The sequence below is a fragment of the Hordeum vulgare genome, chromosome 2H, assembly GCF_904849725.1.
Source record: "Hordeum vulgare subsp. vulgare chromosome 2H, MorexV3_pseudomolecules_assembly, whole genome shotgun sequence".
Taxonomy (NCBI): domain Eukaryota; kingdom Viridiplantae; phylum Streptophyta; class Magnoliopsida; order Poales; family Poaceae; genus Hordeum; species Hordeum vulgare.
Window position 1 is genome coordinate 41,395,994 of NC_058519.1, and position 18,820 is coordinate 41,414,813.

General features: G+C 42.6%; 1 protein-coding gene across 1 annotated transcript; it reads right to left on the reverse strand.

Annotated features, from left to right (window-relative positions):
* Positions 1 to 16,736: 16,736 nt before the first annotated feature.
* LOC123429458 lies at positions 16,737 to 17,490 on the reverse strand. The gene is made up of 3 exons (XM_045113492.1): positions 17,331 to 17,490; positions 17,038 to 17,097; positions 16,737 to 16,858 (listed from the first exon to the last, which is right to left on the reverse strand). The coding sequence occupies exons 1-3, from the start codon at positions 17,488 to 17,490 to the stop codon at positions 16,737 to 16,739; spliced, it is 342 nt and encodes a 113-aa protein (XP_044969427.1).
* Between the last annotated feature and the right edge of the window lie 1,330 nt (positions 17,491 to 18,820).

Below are 18,820 nucleotides of genomic sequence, written 5' to 3' on the forward strand. Positions count from 1 at the left end.
AATTTGTATCGCTGGCACTATTATTTGCACGGTGTTCTATTTTCTTGTCTAATGGTACTGGATGATTGAGAAAGAGGTTACCGCAAATGCTTTTAGTGACTTCAACTGAGGTCCGTTGAGGGGATTTCAATCCCTTTTGAACTTCTTACGGCAATAATGTAATATGAAACACACATAAGTAAGATATATATTGCCTGTCTTCTCCTAATTTGTATTTAGCATTCTTATTTTTTACTTTAGGTCTATGACTTTGTGAATATTAACACAAAGTGGATTATTCCAAGATTATTCGGTGAGAATGATGTCGTTCAAGTGATTGTTCCCCTGATGTGGTGTCAAAAAGGCGTACTATTCTATTCAGTTAAGTATCACTTATCTTTTAGTTTGTAAAGTGAATTTTCATTTTAGACAACATAAGTTTTTTTTTGATAATTCCTAAATAAATGTTCAGTTACGCAGACTGGGTTTGGTAATTCTGGGAGTAAGTACCTTGAAACAATATATCGAGGTTGTAGTCTCCCTAGGAGGACTTAAAATGGACATTCCGCATTTGCCTTCTCAACATCAATCATAGTTTTGCTATGTAAGAATTATGTACCACATGGGTCTAATACAAAAAAATTGGTTCCATCTTTTATCTATATTTATATAAAATATCTCTTTGTATATCCAATATAGTTCCTCATTTAAACCAAGTAACTAGCCCGTGCAGGTCGCACGGGTTGGCGACTAGTTTACCTAATCAGAAATTTGTAACGTTAGACTGCTAGATGATTTGCTGAAATAGTTTTGTGCAATCTAAACTTCGAGAGGGATGTCTATATTTTATTTAATCAGCATTTTCTGTGTTAAGTTCATACAAGTCTGTTGTGGTGTGGGTGACTCACGATTTACGAATGCAAATCAATGACCTGTTCCGATAGTGTATTTACCGGACTTTAATGATCATTAACCTGTCTTTTTGCCATATGGTGTTTATCTAATTTACTGATACGAAAATGAGTAATTGTGATGAACCTCTTAGCCTAATTATTGTTTCTTCTGACTAGCTACCGGTGGCGCTGGATGTGGTCGCCTACTTTGTCGCACAACTCCTTTGACCATCACGTACAACCCAGCATGGGTGTTGCAGGTTGCTCTCTCTCTCTCTCTCTCTCATATTTTCAAGGTCAATTCTCTTCATAATATTTACCTCTCATGGTAGTTCCTTCTTTTTTAATAGTTATCTATCTACTCCCTCCGCCCGGAATTACTCGACGCTCAAACATATAGTGCTAGATACATCCGTTTGAGCGTCAAGTAATTCTAGACCGAGGTGTAGTACTTGTGTTATCTAGCATCTGCTGGTGTTGTCAGTTTGGTACTTTGCTTATTTCTGAGATGTGGACTGTCGTAATTCTGAACCGTCGTTAGTTACTTGTGGAATTGTAAACCATTCATCTTCCGACAAGAAAAAAATGCTTGCACTCTTCACAGGAGAAGATAACTCCCTATGTCTTTGTCAAGTTCTGTCTTTTATTTAGCACAACTAACAACTACTTGTGATAAAAAAAAGAATACTTACACATGATCCTTTTATTTAGATGAATACCTGCCTTTTATTTAGATGAGTACCTGCCTTTTATTTAGATGAGTAATCTAGCTGCCTTTTATTTAGATGAGTAAATGCTACTCATTGTTCATTTGTAGTGTTTTTCAATTTCTCGACCATGTAGCTCAAAACAATCAGTAAATGCATGAAAATACCAAATGAACTCAGGAAGTGTTGAAAATTGATGATGTGGCCCTGAATGGTGCATTTTGAACACACGAAAAGTCTTGAGTTCAAATAAGTTCAAAAAAATGAAATCCCTTTTGTAACAATTTGCGTTTTCGTAAGAAAACCCTGATACTTCGAAAGAGATTGTCCGAGTTGTACACGAAGTGCATCCAGTTTTTGTCACAACTCTCTCAACTTTTTAGCACATGTTATGTGGATGAAATGATGATACCATGCCAACTTTCAACCTATTCAGAGTTCATTTGTAGTGTTTTTCAATTTCTGGGCCATTTAGCTAAAAAATCAGTAAATGCATGAAAAAAACCAAATGAACTCGGTAAGTGTTGAAAATTGATGATGTGGCCATGAATGGTGCATTTTGAACACACAATAATTCTTGAGTTCAAACAAGTTAAAAAATGAAATCCCTTTTGTAAGAGATCAGTTTTCATAAGAAACCGTGATACTTCGAAAGAGATTGTCTGATTTGTACACGAAGTGCATCCCGTTTTTGCCGTAAGCCTCTCAACTTTTTAGCACAAGCGGTGTGGGTGAAATGATGATATCATGCCAACTTTCAACCTATTCAGAGTTCATTTGTAGTGCTTTTGAATTTCTAGGCCATTTAGCTCAAACAAATCAGCAAATGCATCAAAAATACCAAATGAACTCGGAAAGTGTTGAAAAATGATGATGTGGCCTTGAACGGTGCATTTTGAACACACAAAAAGTCGTGAGTTCAAATAAATTCAAAAAAATGATATCCCTTTTGTAACAGATGAGTTTTCGTAAGAAACCGTGATACTTTGAAAGAGATTGTCCGATTTGTACACGAAGTGCATCCAGTTTTAGCCGCAACCCTATCAACTTTTCAGCACATGCTATGTGGGTGAAATGATGATGTCATGCCAAATTTCAACCTATTCAGAGTTCATTTGCAGTGCTTTTTAATTTCTTTGCCATTTAGCTTAAAAAAATCAGTAAATGCATGAAAAATACCAAATGAAGTCAGAAAATGTTGAAAATTAATGATGTGGCCTTGAATGGTGCATTTTAAACACACAAAAAGTCTTGAGTTCAAATAAGTTAAAAAAATGAAATCCCTTTTCAAGAGATGAGTTTTCGTAAGAAACCTTGATATTTCGAAAGAGATTGTTTGATTTGTACACGAAGTGCATCCAGTTTTTGCCGCAATCCTCTCAACTTTTTAGCACATGCTATGTGGGTGAAATGATGATGCCATGCCAACTTTCAACCTATTCAGAGTTCATTTGCAGTGCTTTTCAATTTCTGGGCCATTTAGCTAAAAAAACAGTAAATGCATGAAAAATACCAAAAGAACTCAGAAAGTGTTCAAAATTGACGATGTGGTCTTAAATGGCGCATTTTGAACACAAAAAAAGTCTTGAGTTCAAATAAGTTCAAAAAATGAAATCCCTTTTGTAACAGATATGTTTTTGATTAAAACATTCATTTAAAATAACCTAAAATCTACCAAATTAAATATAATGATAAAGACACAGTAATATTAAATAGCGGGAAAAGAATCACTCAAAAATCTATTTTTTAGTAAAGTTAGTCATAAAATAAAATAAAATAAAATAAAGTAAAAACGGAACAAAAAAATTGATTTAAAAAAAATGCCACTTACTAGGCCACCACGGCGTGAATACGACTAGAAACCCAACGAGAGAGTTGGGTCAGGATTCAGGCCCGCACAAGGCCCAGTTGGCCCACATGCAGTGACAAATTAGGCCTGAAAGCCTGCAGTTGAGAGGAGCTCGAGACGGCCTGCGCACCAGCGCTTATAAACCACTCCGGGGCACTCTCGGCTAGTGAGGTGGGAGTAAACATCCAACCGCTCCGCGACTGTGGCAGGCATGGGCCTTTAGTCCTGGTTTGTGCCACCAACCGACACGAAATACGCTGTTTCGTGTCGGTTATTCGCACCAACAGGACTAAAGGTCTCTTCTTCCCGCCCTATGGGCTGCTGGAAATTGGCCTTTATTCCCTGTTTGAGGCACCAACCAGGACGAAAGGGGTGCATTGGTCCCGGTTTGTGCCTCGAACCGGGACCACTCGTTTTCGCATATAGGCACGAGTTGTCGAAATTTCTCCCAAACTCTCCCATTTGCCCCCGAGCCCGTCCTCCTCATTGTCGTCGCCGTCCCGAGCCCGTCGTCCTCCTCGTCGTCGGCGCCGTCCCCGAGCCCGTCGTCGTCGCTGCCCCCAAGCACATCGTCGTCGCCGCCCACGAGCCCGTCGTCGTCGCCCCCGAGCCCATCGCCGTCGCCATCGCCGTCACCGTCGCCTCCCCCCATCCAGTCCTCCTCGTTGTTGCCGCCGTCCTCAAGCCCGTCATTGTTGCCGCCCCCGAGAATGTCGTTGTCACTGCCCCGAGGTTGTCGTCATCGCCCCCAAGCCCGTCGATGTCGCCCCGAGCCCGTCGTCGTGGCCCCAAGCCCGTCGTCGTCGTCGCCGCCCCCCGAGCCCGTCGTCGTCGCAGCCCCGAGCCCATCGGCCCCGGTGAGTCAAAGATGAGTTTTAGATGTATTTCAGTTTTAGATATTATATTAAATTGGATGAGTCAAAGCTTTGCAAATTTAGTTTTAGATGTATTTTAGGTTTAGTTTTAGATTTCTTTTTTTGCGGTAAAATATGAGGGATTTAAATATATTAAATCCAGATTTATTCGTTAAATAGTAGGGTTTAAAATAGTTGTAGAAATTGTTGTCGACGTCGACGATGCCCATCTCGCATCCTCGTCGTCGACTCGGTGGCGACCACCTGCTTGATAGGCGCCAGCATGTGCGGGAATGGGCTCCGCCGGGCTGGCACTGGGAGGTGCTACCTTCTCACGCATGCATCTTGACGAGGAATCAGGCTCCCGGCGTAGACCCGGAGCTTCTTTGGTGGCGGTCGCGTGGGCCACATACGGTGCGGAGGCAGCCAACCCCCGAGGAGGAGGTACTTCGCCGTGTGAGGGAGGAGGATGAGCACGTCCGTCGCTACTTGGTTGCGTTCGACGCCAGGTTGTCCAATACCTGGCAGGTTCTTCAGGTATCTCACCCGAGATATGATCCTGTTATGGTTCCTTCTGTGTGGGTTTCTACCGCCCGTGCCTCAGTACAACGACAGCTTTTTGGGTGATCAGTTTCTCCTTGTATTCGAGATTATATTTGATAAAATTCGAGATGTATTAAGTTGATTAGTGGTTGTAACTGAAAGAAAACATTTTTGCCTCTTGAGATCTATTGCATTATATATCATAACATACATCTATGAACTATTCAACATTTGGAAATGAAATATAAAAAAGTTTGTGCATGTTTAAAACATAGAAGTTTGTGTAATTCGGTTATTCATACAAGGAGCTGAAATATTTGCAGAAACTATGGATCAAAGAGACTTGGAACAAGCCTAGTTGTTGGGGGAGATAATCCTCGGCGGAGGTGATACCTTGTCGTATCTCAACAATGATATATTTCTGGAAGGACGGGATGACGGCTCGGGTGAACGAATAATGGAGGAGGAAGGACATGATCATGATGGATCCGGTTACCGAATGACGGAGGAAGAAGGAGACCATGATGACGGCTCCGGTGACCGAACAGAGGAGGGAGCTGTTGCAAAGTCCGACGACGTATATATATGAATTAAGCCCAAAGGTATGTACATATATTAACTCTTCTTTCTTCTTTTGTAGCCCTCCGGATCAAGCCAAACTTCGGTAAAGAGACGAGGCCCGAAGAGCAGGTTGTGCATGGATGAAAAGTTCACGATCACAGCACTCGCGGACGATGGCCTACCAATTCTACCCATTCGGACCAAGGACGCATTTTCTGCTCAGTGCGGAGCTATTGTTAGGGATAACATCCCGATCAGCATCAAGCAATGGAATAAGCCTAAGGGCGACGATGTCCCTGAAGGTGATTATGTCACCGATAGGCAGAAATATGATCTTTCGAATGCGCTGAAGGCAAATTTCACCCTACCGCCACAGGAGGATCCGAATAAGCCAGTTATAGAGCCACTGGTCAAGGCGTGTGCTCTTAAGAAGATGGCACATCTATTCGGGAGGTGGAAGACTGATTTGAAAACAAAGTTTGTCGACAAAGGGAAGACTCCAGAATTCACTAGCCGATTTGAGAAGATAAGAGATCACTGGCCCGCATTTGTTGCCTACAAGTCATCGGGCAAGAGTAAGAAAATGTGAGAGACAAGCAAGAACAATGCCGCAAAGAAGCAGTATCACCATCACACGGGGTTAGGTGGCTACCTCAAAGCCGGACCGTTGTGGGACAAAGCTGAGAATGACCTGATTGCTAAAGGGGTCCAATGATAACCCACAAGTGTAGGGGATCGCAACAGTTTTTGAGGGTAGAGTATTTGACCCAAATTTGTTGATTCGCTCACAAGGGGAAGCTAAAGAACATTCTCAAGTATTAGCAGCTGAGTTTGTCAGATTCAACCACACCTGAAAGATTAGTGTCTGCAAGCAAAGTATCAGTAGCAAAGTAGTATGATAGCAACGGTGCTAGAAATGATCTGTTGACGGCAGACTATTCCTAACTGTTGTATCAATGGCGCCAGTAGGTTGCACGTGGACGGGGAACTATTATTCCCCGGCAACGGTGTCGAAAAAGGATCTTGCAACAAGTAACAGCGAAGTAGCAAGGAACAGCAGTAGCAGCAGGAGCAGAGTAACAGTAGTAGCAACAGTAGTAGCAAAGTGGCCCAATCCCTTTTGTAGCAACGGACAAGCCTGGGCAAAGTAACATAGCATGGACCAGTAGTAAAAGACTCGTAGGTAGTGGATCGGTGATGGATGAGTATGACGGATGTGATTCATCATGTAACAGCTATAACACGGAGAGATATGTAACTAGCTGCCGTTCGTAAATCTAATATAGGCATGTATTCCGTATGTAGTCATACGTGCTTAGGGAAAAGAACTTGCATGACATCTATTGTCCATCCCTCCCGTGGCAACGGGGTCCTAATGGAAACTACGGGATATTAAGGCTCTCCATTTAATAAAGAACCGGACCAACGCATTAACACTTGGTGAATACATGAACTCCTCATACTATGGTCATCTCCGGGAGTGGTTCCGGCTATTGTCACTCCGGGGTTGCCGGGTTATAACACATAGTAGGTGACTACAACTTGCAAGATAGGATCTAAAACACACATATATTGGCGACAACATAATAGGTTCGCATCTGAAATTATGGCACTCGGGCCATAGTGACAAGCATTAAGCATAGCCAAGTAGTAGCAACATCAATCTAGAACATAGTGGATACTAGGGATCAATCCCCGTCAAAACTAACTCGAGTACATGATAGATCTCATCCAACTCATCACCGTCCAACAAGCCTACGATGATATTACTCACGAACGGTGAAGAGCATCATGGAATTGTCGATGGAGGAAGGTTGATGATGACAATGGCGACGATTTCCCCTCTCCGGAGCCCAAGACAGACTCCAGATTTGACGTCCAGATGAAGAACAGGAGGTGGCGGCGCCTCCGTATCGTAAAACGCGATGAATCCTTCTCCCTGATTTTTTTTCCGGGCGAGACGGAAGATATAGAGCTGAGTTTGGGGGTGGAGCCACGTGGGCCCCACAAGCCCTCACGGCGCGGCCAGGGGGGTGGCCGCGGCCTGTGGGCTTGTGGCCCAATGGTCCACCTCCTCCGGTGGATCTTTGCGCATGTATTTTTCTTTTATTCCAGAAAAAATCTCCGTAAATTTTCAAGACATTCCGAGAACTTTTATTTCTGCACAAAAACAACACCATGGCAATTCTGCTGAAAACAACGTCAGTCCGGGTTAGTTCCATTCAAATCATGCAAATTAGAGTCCAAAACAAGGGCAAAAGAGTTCGGAAAAGTAGATACGACAGAGACGTATCAACTCCCCCAAGCTTAAAGCCTTGCTTGTCCTCAAGCAATTCAGTTGACAAACTCAAAGAGACAAAAGAAAAACTTTGATGAACTCTGTTTGATCTTGTCAAGTGTTAATACTTCAATCAAAACAACATGAGGCAGTACGAACAGATGGTATCTCGCTAGCTAGCTCTTTCTGAGACCACAAAACATAAATGTATATCACCTTCAAAGACCAAGGGCTGACTAAACATTGTAATTCAAGGCAATGAAGAACCAGTCACAGTCATACTCAACACAGTTAAAAAGCAAAGCATAAAAATAAGAGAGGTGCTCTTTAATTGGTGCTTTTGTAAGAGGAGGATGACTCAACAGGAACATAAATAGACAGGCCCTTCGCAGAGGGAAGCATTGATTTGCAGAGGTGACAGAGCTCAAGCTTTGAAAACAGAGATAATAATTTTGGGTGGCATGCTTTCATTTTCAACACAATGACTAAGAGTTCTCAACATCTTCCACGCTACACATTCTATAGGAAGTTCCCAAACAGAAAGGTAAACTTTTGACTCCCCCACCACCAATCAATCACACTCCACGGCTAGCCGACTCCTCGGGTACCGTTCATACCAACATCAATCCTGGGGGAGTTTTGTTTGCCATTATCTTTTCGATTTGAGCATGGAACTGGGAATTCCAATTACCTACCCCTTTCTCATGAATGGTAGTGAATAAACACATATCGAGGATAACACGCCTAGCATGGTACATACCAATAGCCCCCTGTCACCACATGAGCAGTTCGGTCATGCAAAACAAATTATTTCTTGAAGGTTTAGAGAGTGGCAAATTTACTTGGAACGACAGGTACATACCGCACATAGGTAGGTATGGTGGACATATAAGGAACAACTTTGGGTTTATGGAAGTGGATGCACAAGCAGTATTCCCGCTTAGTACAAGTGAAGGCTAGCAAAAGACTGGGAAGCGACCAACTAGAGAGCGACAACAGTCATCAAAATGCATTGAGATTAACTAGCATTGAGTGCAAACATGAGTAGGACACAAATCACCATGAGCATGAATATCATAGAGGCTATGTTGATTTTGTTTCAACTATATGCGTGAACATGCGCCAAGTCAAGCCACTTGAAACATTCAAAGGAGGATACCATCCTATCATACTACATCATAGTCATCTCAACATTCATGTGGGCACCCAAGACAAACCATTATAAGCTCCTAGCTAAGTAAGCATGGCATCAGCAACTATGATCTCTAAGTTGTCAAGGCAAACATGTTTCTCTCACAACAAAGCTGAACTAGGAACAGTGAGCTAGTCATATTTACAAAAACAAAATAGACCGAGTTCATACCAGCTTTTCTAGGCTCAGTCACTTCATCATATATCATCATTATTGCCTTTCACTTGCACGACCGAATGATGTGAACAATAATAAGAGTGCTCGTGCATTGGACTATGCTGGAATCTGCAGGCAAACACAAAGGAGAAGACAAAGTAATATGGCTCTTTGAAAGCTAAACAGGTATGCATGCGAGAGCCACTAAACATTGTAACCATGGTCTTCTACCTTAACCCAAAGAAAAAGAAAACTATTTACACGGGAAAGCTCCCAACAAGCAAAAGAAGAAAAGAAAATCTTTTTTGGTTTTTTTCTCACACTAGACAGACACACGAAAAGAAAACAAGAAAAACAAAATAAACTAGCATGGATGATACAGTGGCAAAGTGTGAACACCGTCTAACAAAGTGAAAGCATAAGCAAGAATATAAAGTCGGTGAGAACACGTACTCCCCCAAGCTTAGGCTTTTGGCCTAAGTTGGTCTACTCCCATGGAGGGAAATAACCAGTCCAGGGTACTTTTCCACGGGACGCTAAGACAGAAAACAGGGAAAACTAAACTAAATCTATCATTTTTCTTCTAAGCAACCTAAAGTGAAAGCTTGCAACAGAGGTTTGTGACTCCTCGATTCATCCATCTCATGGCCATCGAAAGAAATCCGTCAATGGGGTTGATCAAATCCCCTCGACAAAACTTCTCGAATCGTAAAAGAGAACGGAGAATTTTCGAATAGTCACTAGGTCACCTCAATGGGGATGTGAATCTCCCCAACGAGCAAATCATACTTCATCTTGACATGAGGAATAGGGCATTCAAAGCTCCCAATAAGAACCGATGAAGTTTTTTCGATAGCGTTGATGCAATGTGCTCGATATTGTTTCTTCAGAAAGTGCACCGTATGCTCACTACCGTTGACATGGAAAGTGACATTGCCTTTGTTGCAATCTATAACAGCCCCTGCAGTGTTTAAAAAGGGTCTTCCGAGGATGACCGCCATGGCATCGTCCTGAGGAATATCCAAGATAACAAAGTCTGTTAAGATAGTGACATTAGCAACCACAACAGGCACATCCTCGCAAATGCCAATGGGGAAAGCAGTTGATTTGTCGGCCATTTGCACAGAGATTTCAGTGGGTGTCAACTTATCTGGTTCAAATCTACGATAAAGAGAGAGAGAGGCATAACGCTAACACCTGCTCCAAGGTCGCATAAAGTAGTTCTCACGTAGTTACCTTTAATGGAGCAATGTATAGTGGGCACACCGGGATCACCTAGTTTCTTAGGAGTTCCACCCTTGAAGGTATAATTAGCAATCATGGTGGAAATCTCAACCTCAGGTATCCTCCTCTTATTAGTCACAATATCCTTCATGTACTTAGCATACGGAGACATCTTGAGCATATCTGTCAAACGCATTTGCAGAAAGACAGGTCTGATCATTTCAACGAATCGCTCAAAATCCTCATCATCCTTTTTCTTGGATGGTTTGGGAGGAAAGGGCATAGGTTTCTAAACCCACGGTTCCCTTTCTTTACCGAAGTCATTCTTATCGTATCTCTTAGTCTTAGGTTGTGGGTTATCAAGATCAGGTTCAATCTCCACATCCTTTTCATTGCTAGGTTGAGCATCAACATGAACATCACTATTGATATTATCATTAGGCTCATGTTTGTCACCAGATTGTGTTTCAGCATCAGAGACAGAGGCATCATTTCGACTCTCGGGTGTAGCAGCAACAAGGTTGCTAGCGTGCAGGTTCCTATCATCTTTCTTCTTCTTCCTAGGATGACTAGGTGCATCAGTGCTAACTCCTTGAGAATCTTGTTCAATTCTCTTCGAATGACCCTCAAGATACAAAGGTTCCTTGGTCATTCTACCGCCTCTAGTGACGACTCTAAAAGAATTGTCATTCAACTCATTGAGCAAGTCATTCTGAGCTTTAAGTACTTCTTCTACTTGAGTAGTAACCATAGAGGCATGTTTACTCAGAAGCTTAAGATCATTGACATTTCTGTCTACACAAGCACTTAAATGACTTCGCATATGAGCATTCTTTTCCAATTGTCTGCTAACATAATGATTGAAAATATGTTGTTTGGCAACGAAGTTATCAAATTCATCCATGCATAAGCTAGCAGGTTTATCAAAAGGAATATCACTCTCATCAAACCTACGCAGAGAATTTACTTATACTACCTATATCGGCTTATCGAGACCATGGATCTCTTCGATAGGTGGTAGATTTTTGACATCTTCAGATTTAATGCCTTTCTCTCGCATAGATTTCTTAGCTTCTTGCATATCTTCGGGACTGAGGAATAGAATACCTCTTTTCTTTGGAGTTGGCTTAGGAGGTGGTTCGGGAATAGTCGAAGCATTCTCATTGCACAATATGTTATTCAGTAGAATCTCAGCTTGTTCTACGGTCCGTTCCCTAAAAACACAACCAGCACAACTATCTAGGTGGTCTTTGGAAGCATCGGTAAGTCCATTATAGAAGATATCAAGTATTTCATTCTTCTCAAGAGGGTGATCAGGCAAAGCATTCAATAGCTCGATGAGCCTCCCCCAAGCTTGTGGGAGACTCTCTTCTTCAGCTTGAGCAAAGTTGTATATTTCCTGCAAGGCAGCTTGCTTCTTATGGACAGGGAAATATTTTTCAGAGAAGTAGTAGACCATATCCTGGGGGCTACGCACACAACCAGGATCAAGAGAAGTGAACCAGGTCTTAGCATCATCCTTTAGCGAGAAAGGAAACAGCTTGAGCATGTAGTAGTGGCAGATCTTTTCCTCACTAGTGAATAGGGTGACTATATCGTGTAGTTTGGTAAGATGGGCTACAACCGTTTCAGACTCATAACCGTGAAAAGGATCATATTCGACTAGAGTGATTAACTCAGGGTCGACAGAGAATTCATAATCCTTATCGGTCACAAAGATAGGCGAAGTGGCAAACTTCGGGTCGTATTTCATCCTAGCGTTCAGAGATATTTCTTTCCACTTGCGCAGTAGTTTCTCAACATCATAGCTATCCTTACACGCAAGAAAATCCTCAACTATCTCTCCCTCCATAACATAGCGCGTATCAGGCATATCAGGCAATTCAGACATAGTAGCAGGTTCTACTTCAATAGTATTAGCAGTTTCAGAAGTATCATCACGTCTAGCAGCAACTCTAGCAATATGTGCATCAAGGAATGCACCTAGTGGCAAAGGAGTATCAAGCATAGCATCATCAGGCATAGTATCAAGCATAGCATCATCAGGCATAGTATCAAGCATAGCATCATCAGGCATATTATCAAGCATAGCATCATCAGGCATAGTATAAAACATAACATCATCAGGCATAATATCAAGCATAGCATCATCAGGCCTAGGCGACATATCAACATTTCTAGCAGGAGGTGAAGTCGCAAACTTACTCAAAACTGAAGGTGAATCAAGTGCAGAGCTAGATGGCAGTTCCTTACCTCTCCTCATAGTGGAAGGCAAGATTTTAGTTCTCGGATCTTTCGTATTCCTCATAGTGATCAGCAAACGTCAATCCCAAGTGACTCACAGAATATAGCTTTGCTTCCCCGGCAACGGCGCCAGAAAAAGGTCTTGATAACCCACAAGTGTAGGGGATCACAACAGTTTTCGAGGGTAGAGTATTCGACCCAAATTTGTTGATTCGCTCACAAGGGTAAGCTAAAGAACATTCTCAAGTATTAGCAACTGAGTTTGTCAGATTCAACCACACCTGAAAGATTAGTGTGTGCAAGCAAAGTATCAGTAGCAAAGTAGTATGATAGCAACGGTGCTAGAAATGATTTGTTGATGGTAGACTATTCCTAACTGTTGTATCACTGGCGCTAGTAGGTTGCACGTGGACGAGGAACTATTCTTCCCCGGCAACGGTGTCGAAAAAGGATCTTGCAACAAGTAACAGTGAAGTAGCAAGGAATAGCAGTAGCAGCAGCAGCAGAGTAACAGTAGTAGCAACAGTAGTAGCAAAGTGGCTCAATCCCTTTTGTAGCAAGGGTCAAGCCTGGGCAAAGTAACGTAGCAAGGACCAGTAGTAAAAGACTCATAGGCAGTGGATCGGTGATGGATGAGTATGACAGATGTGATTCATCATGTAACAGCTATAACACGGAGAGATATGTAACTAGCTCCCATTCGTCAAACTAATGTAGGCATGTATTCTGTATGTAGTCATACGTGCTTAGGGAAAAGAACTTGCATGACATCTATTGTCCATCCCTCCCGTGTCAGCGGCTCCTAATGGAAACTACGGGATATTAAGGTTCTCCTTTTAATAAAGAACCGGACCAACGCATTAACACTTGGTGAATACATGAACTCCTCATACTATGGTCATCTCCGGGAGTGGTTCCGGCTATTGTCACTCAGGGGTTGTCGGGTCATAACACATAGTAGATGACTACAACTTGCAAGATAGGATCTAAAACACACATATATTGGTGACAACATAATAGGTTCAGATCTGAAATCATGGCACTCGGGCCCTAGTGACAAGCATTAAGTATAGCCAAGTAGTAGCAACATCAATCTAGAATATAGTGGATACTAGGGATCAATCCCTGTCAAAACTAACTCGATTACATGATAGATCTCATCCAACTCATCACCGTTCAGCAAGCCTGCGATGAGATTACTCACAAACGGTGAAGAGCATCATGGAATTGTCGATGGAGGAAGGTTGATGATGAAGATGGCGACTATTTCCCCTCTCCGGAGCCCAAGACGGACTCCAAATCTGCCCTCCAGATGAAGAACAGGAGGTGGCGGCGCCTCCGTATCGTAAAACGCGATGAATCCTTCTCTCTGATTTTTTTTCCGGGCGAGACGGAAGATAGAGAGCTGAGTTTGGGGGCGTCAGAGCCACGTGGGCCCCACAAGCCCTCACGACGCGACCAGGGGGGTGGCCGCGGCCTGTGGGCTTGTGGCCCACTAGTCCACCTCCTCCGGTGGATCTTTGCGCAGGTATTTTTCTTTTATTCCAGAAAAATTCTCCGTAAATTTTCAAGACATTCTCAGAACTTTTATTTCTGCACAAAAACAACACCATGGCAATTCTGCTGAAAACAACGTCAGTCCGGGTTAGTTCCATTCAAATCATGCAAATGAGAGTCCAAAACAAGGGCAAAAGAGTTCGGAAAAGTAGATACGACGAAGACGTGTCATCCAACCACACACATTGAACTGGCCAGACCGTTTAAGGACTTGGTTCTTCGGGGTTGGGGGAACTTTGGACCCTGAAACATGGAAGTGACGTTGGACGGACGAGCAACTTGCAATACCCATGATGAAGCTTCAGAAGTGTATCGCTGCAGCGCAGGAAGGGACTTCATTCGAGACAGTGAGAGGGACGAGCCGACTGAGGCCCTAGGGAATGCTGAGCACCCTGGACGAACACGAGGCACACCAGGCTCCGTTCCGTGGAAGTTTGGGTTTCCTAACGCAAGTGGTTACAGAAGCCGTGAGAGAAAGAGGAAAGCGGAGCTGAGCGACATGCAACAGATCAAGGCAAGACTACAAAAGCTTGAGGAACTTGAGAGCGAGCGAGCTGCCGGCCAACCATCTCGGCGGCACGAAGCTACCCGAGAAGGTACCCCGTCATCTCAGCGGAGAAGCAGTGTGGCTTCACGGCTCCTAGCTATCCCGTGGATACTATCATGGAGGCTCAACATTGCGAGCTTATGATGAAATGTCGGAATCTCACTTTCAATGTGGCTATCAGCTCTGTTGAACCTCCTCAACCCAACGGAACTTTTCACTGCCTTCCGATTCCACATGGCTATGCTATTGTGATGGTGGATCAAGTAATGGAGGAATTTGAGTAGCTCGAGCTTGACCACACTACAGGTAAAGGGGAGATTCAGCTGGTTCGTGCTTTGGGGAGTACATGTCTCTGGCAGAAGGAGTTCATCAAGCTTCCAAACTGGACGCCTCCGCCTCCTCCTCATCCTCCGACGATTCAGGGCACTCCACCTCCTCCCCCTCCTCCTCCGACGAGTGATCAGGGCACTCCGCCTCCTTCGCCGGGTCCTCCGACGCGTGAGCGCACTTCGCCTCCTCCTTCGCCTACTCCGGCACGTCAGAGCAGTCCGCCTCCTCTTTCGCCTCGTCGGCAACGTCGGAAGACAAACGCCGCCGCTCCGGCTCAACCGGCACGTCAGAGCAGTCCGCCTCCTTCTCTCAAGAGGAAGAGAGACGTCTCCTTCTCTCCGACGGCTAGCAGTACAAGCAGAGGAGGGAGGTAATTCATATACGGTCCATCTCTCAAGCCTCTGGAAAACTTACCATATGAGAGGACCAAGGAGGAAAACGAGGACATATGTCGTGCCGAATTGAGGGCCCATTTTGCAAAGAAAACTCCACCTCCGAAGGAGAAGCTAGATCTGGTGAAAGTGGAGCGCACTATCAATCAACTACAGCGACCTCCAGCGCCTCCGTCGGATTTCAACTATGACCGCATTCTTAAAAAGACATATGCACAAGCGGTGCGGTTGGGAACTACTTCTAGTGATGCAAGGTTAGTAGAACGAAGAAGTGAGAAAACAATTCCCGAGCTCGATATCGTCGTCGCTAATCATCCGGAGATGGTGCCCGTTACCAATCCTAACGATTACTTGGGGGACTATGTAACAAAAGAACAATATAAATACGTGCACGGGAAGCCTCTCGTCAAACCTGGTCATCCTGCTCTAACAACGATGATGCACAGATTGCATGAATGGCACATGAAAACCTGCATGGAGTCTGGGAAAAATGCTATGCATGTGGCAGTGAAACCAGAGCACGAATTCATTGGACTTTCCGTGATTAATATTGAATTTGGGGAGTTATTTCAGTTATACAATCAACTGGCCCTCGTCAAAGAACTCATGACTTCCTACTGTTTGTAAGTATTACTTCTATAGTTAAGTCTCTAGCTCAGCTCGTTCATTGCATGTATATATAATTATCTTCACTATATATATTATGCAGATTGAAGATCGTCGAATTAAAACAAGCAAGAATCATCGACGTTGGGTTCATTAGCCCAGATACCGTAAATGAATTGACGATACGAAACTCAATCAAAGAGACCGAGGAGAACTTGCTAAACTCGTTCCTTATACATAAAAAAATATGGAAATAATCTTTCCTTACAACTTCAAGTGAGTGTTGTTGTCTTCTCTGTAAACTCGATTTCTCTTACTCGAGGTTAATTAACTAATGTAACTAGATAATGCCCCACGCGTTGCTGCGGGAATTTTTGTCATGAATTTTCTAAGAAAGTTGAGTATCGATAATGAGATGACAGAACTGCAGAACTAACTTTAGATTTTGGAGAGCTTCAGATTCATGTCGATGAATATAAGTGGAAATTTGCTCAGAGAAAAGGTACATATGACATCAACAGTTGTTGCAGATACATGTAGTCTCACATCATAATATATATATATATATATATATATATATATATATATATATATATATATATATATAGTTTTGTACTGCTGAAAGACATTTAGAATTTTGAGAATGTTTCTTATTTACAGTAGGTAGCGATGAAGGTAACGATTATTGATAATGTTATACTATAAGTAACTGGTATGGAAGGCATTGAAGCTTGTATCTTCATTGTAGCATAGCTGGATGTTGCCCGTCATGGTTTATAATTTGTGTCATTGTTAGGAAGGTATTAAGTGAATAGAATGATTAATTAGTTTGTGAATAAGAACTGGTTCAATCTGCTATGTCTTGCATAGTACCTCCATATGTTTCCCCTCGCAGCATTACTCTGCCTGTCCTGGATTGTTTGATGCATTCTTGTTTTTTGTACTGCTGCATGAAAATGCAAAATGAGAGTGTCATGGTAAACTGTGATAGGTAATAGTAGTCTTCCCATGAATCTGTACTGATTAAATATGGATAAGAAAACACTAAGAAAATGACATAAATTTAATGATTTTATAGAAGAAAAATTGCTTCCTTAGCTTGCAGGGTATTGAAGGGTTATATACCTTTGGGATTTGTCGGTAACATCTTCAGTAAAGTCAAGTTTTCGTTTTGTACCAGAGTTTCTGCGAAAAAGAATTTTGTTTCAAAACATTGATCAACAAATTAAAGGTCAAATTTGGTGCTTGCAAAGATGATAAGGATCCTTCATTTGACTGATGAGTTAGTGAACGTCTGTGTTCAGAGGCTGTTGTTTGTTTCACGCCAAGATGATGATGAGCAAAAGAGTTGTAGACAAATCGATAGATACCATACAGCAAGATTTAACATCTCCAGTAGCTTCATGAACCTAACTAACCTCTGTTAAGCTGCATACGCCTACGACGGTTTTCAGCTGCAGCAACCGGGGTTGGTCGCGGGATTAGAACAGGCGGTGATGATCGGTGTCGTGGTCCGCGTGGACGGCCACGATCTCGTCGAACAGAGAGACCCTGTGAAGAACTTTCTGGTACATCCATCTTGCCCAGTCTTATAAACACAAGGGTTTGATTAAAAATTTATTAAAAGCGGTGATCACCTAAAGGAATACTGGTACCTTTTGTGTTATGCGTACTAATTAACCTTAAAAATGTTACAACAAAGTGACATACACACTGATCTAGCAAATAATGCAGTTCTCATGAATGGCCGTACTACCAAGTTAGTTAATGCCCAGAAAACTGCATATACATATACGCTGCTACATGACCTCTAAACCTGCTTATATGGCATATACATATACGCTACTACACGACCTCTAAACCTGCTTATATGGCAATTTTACAGCAGCTATCAAGTCACTCAAGGGGAAAGGCCAATCAACTGGTCAACTGCTAGTAATCTAACATCAAAGAAATAATGTGGCACTCAAGAGGAAAGGTTCTAATATACTGTCAGATATATATATATTTCAGATTGTGCCGTAGTAGCAAGTCAATCAACTGATCAACTGCTAGTAATCTAACATCAAAGAAATAACATGGCACTCAAGAGGAAAGGCTCTAATCTACTATCAGATATATATATTTCAGATTGTGCTGTAGTACCAAGTCAGTCAATGCCCAAAACTGCATATACATATACACTACTGCACAACCTCTATGGCAATATAACAGCAGCAAGTCACTCAAGAGGATATATATTTTAGGAAAATTTATTAGTGGGATGCATCTATTTAGGAATAGAGGATGCCCAAAACTGCATATACATATACACTGCTAATTGTGCTGTAGTACCAAGTCAGTCAATGCCCAAAACTGCATATACATATACACTGCTGCACAACCTCTATGGCAATATAACAACAGCAAGTCACTCAAGAGGATATATATTTTAGGAAAATTTATTAGTGGGAGGCATCTATTTAGAAATAGAGGATGCACAAAACTGCATATACATATACACTGCTACAGAACCTCTATGGCAATATTACAGCAGCAAGTCACTCAAGAGGAAAGGCCAATCAACAGGTCAACTGCTAGTAATCTAACATCAAAGAAATAACATGGTGCAAGGAGATTGGGAATGAAGGAGTCAGGGAGAACCTCGTAGAAAAACAGGATCAGGTGGCGTCGAGGTCACAAATGCGACCCGGCCTAGTATCTTTCCAACCTCTGGAAAATTATTGCAAAAGCAAACTGCGGAAAAAAGAAGGCATACTCAGCTTTGCAAACAATCAGAATAGCTTTGCAATATCTTTCTAACCTCTGGAAAATTATTGCAAAAGCAAACTGCAGAAATATATTGGCTGACCTGTAGGCAGAATGAGGATGGGGAAGCACGTGTGGACAGGGGATGTGGCGTTGAGGG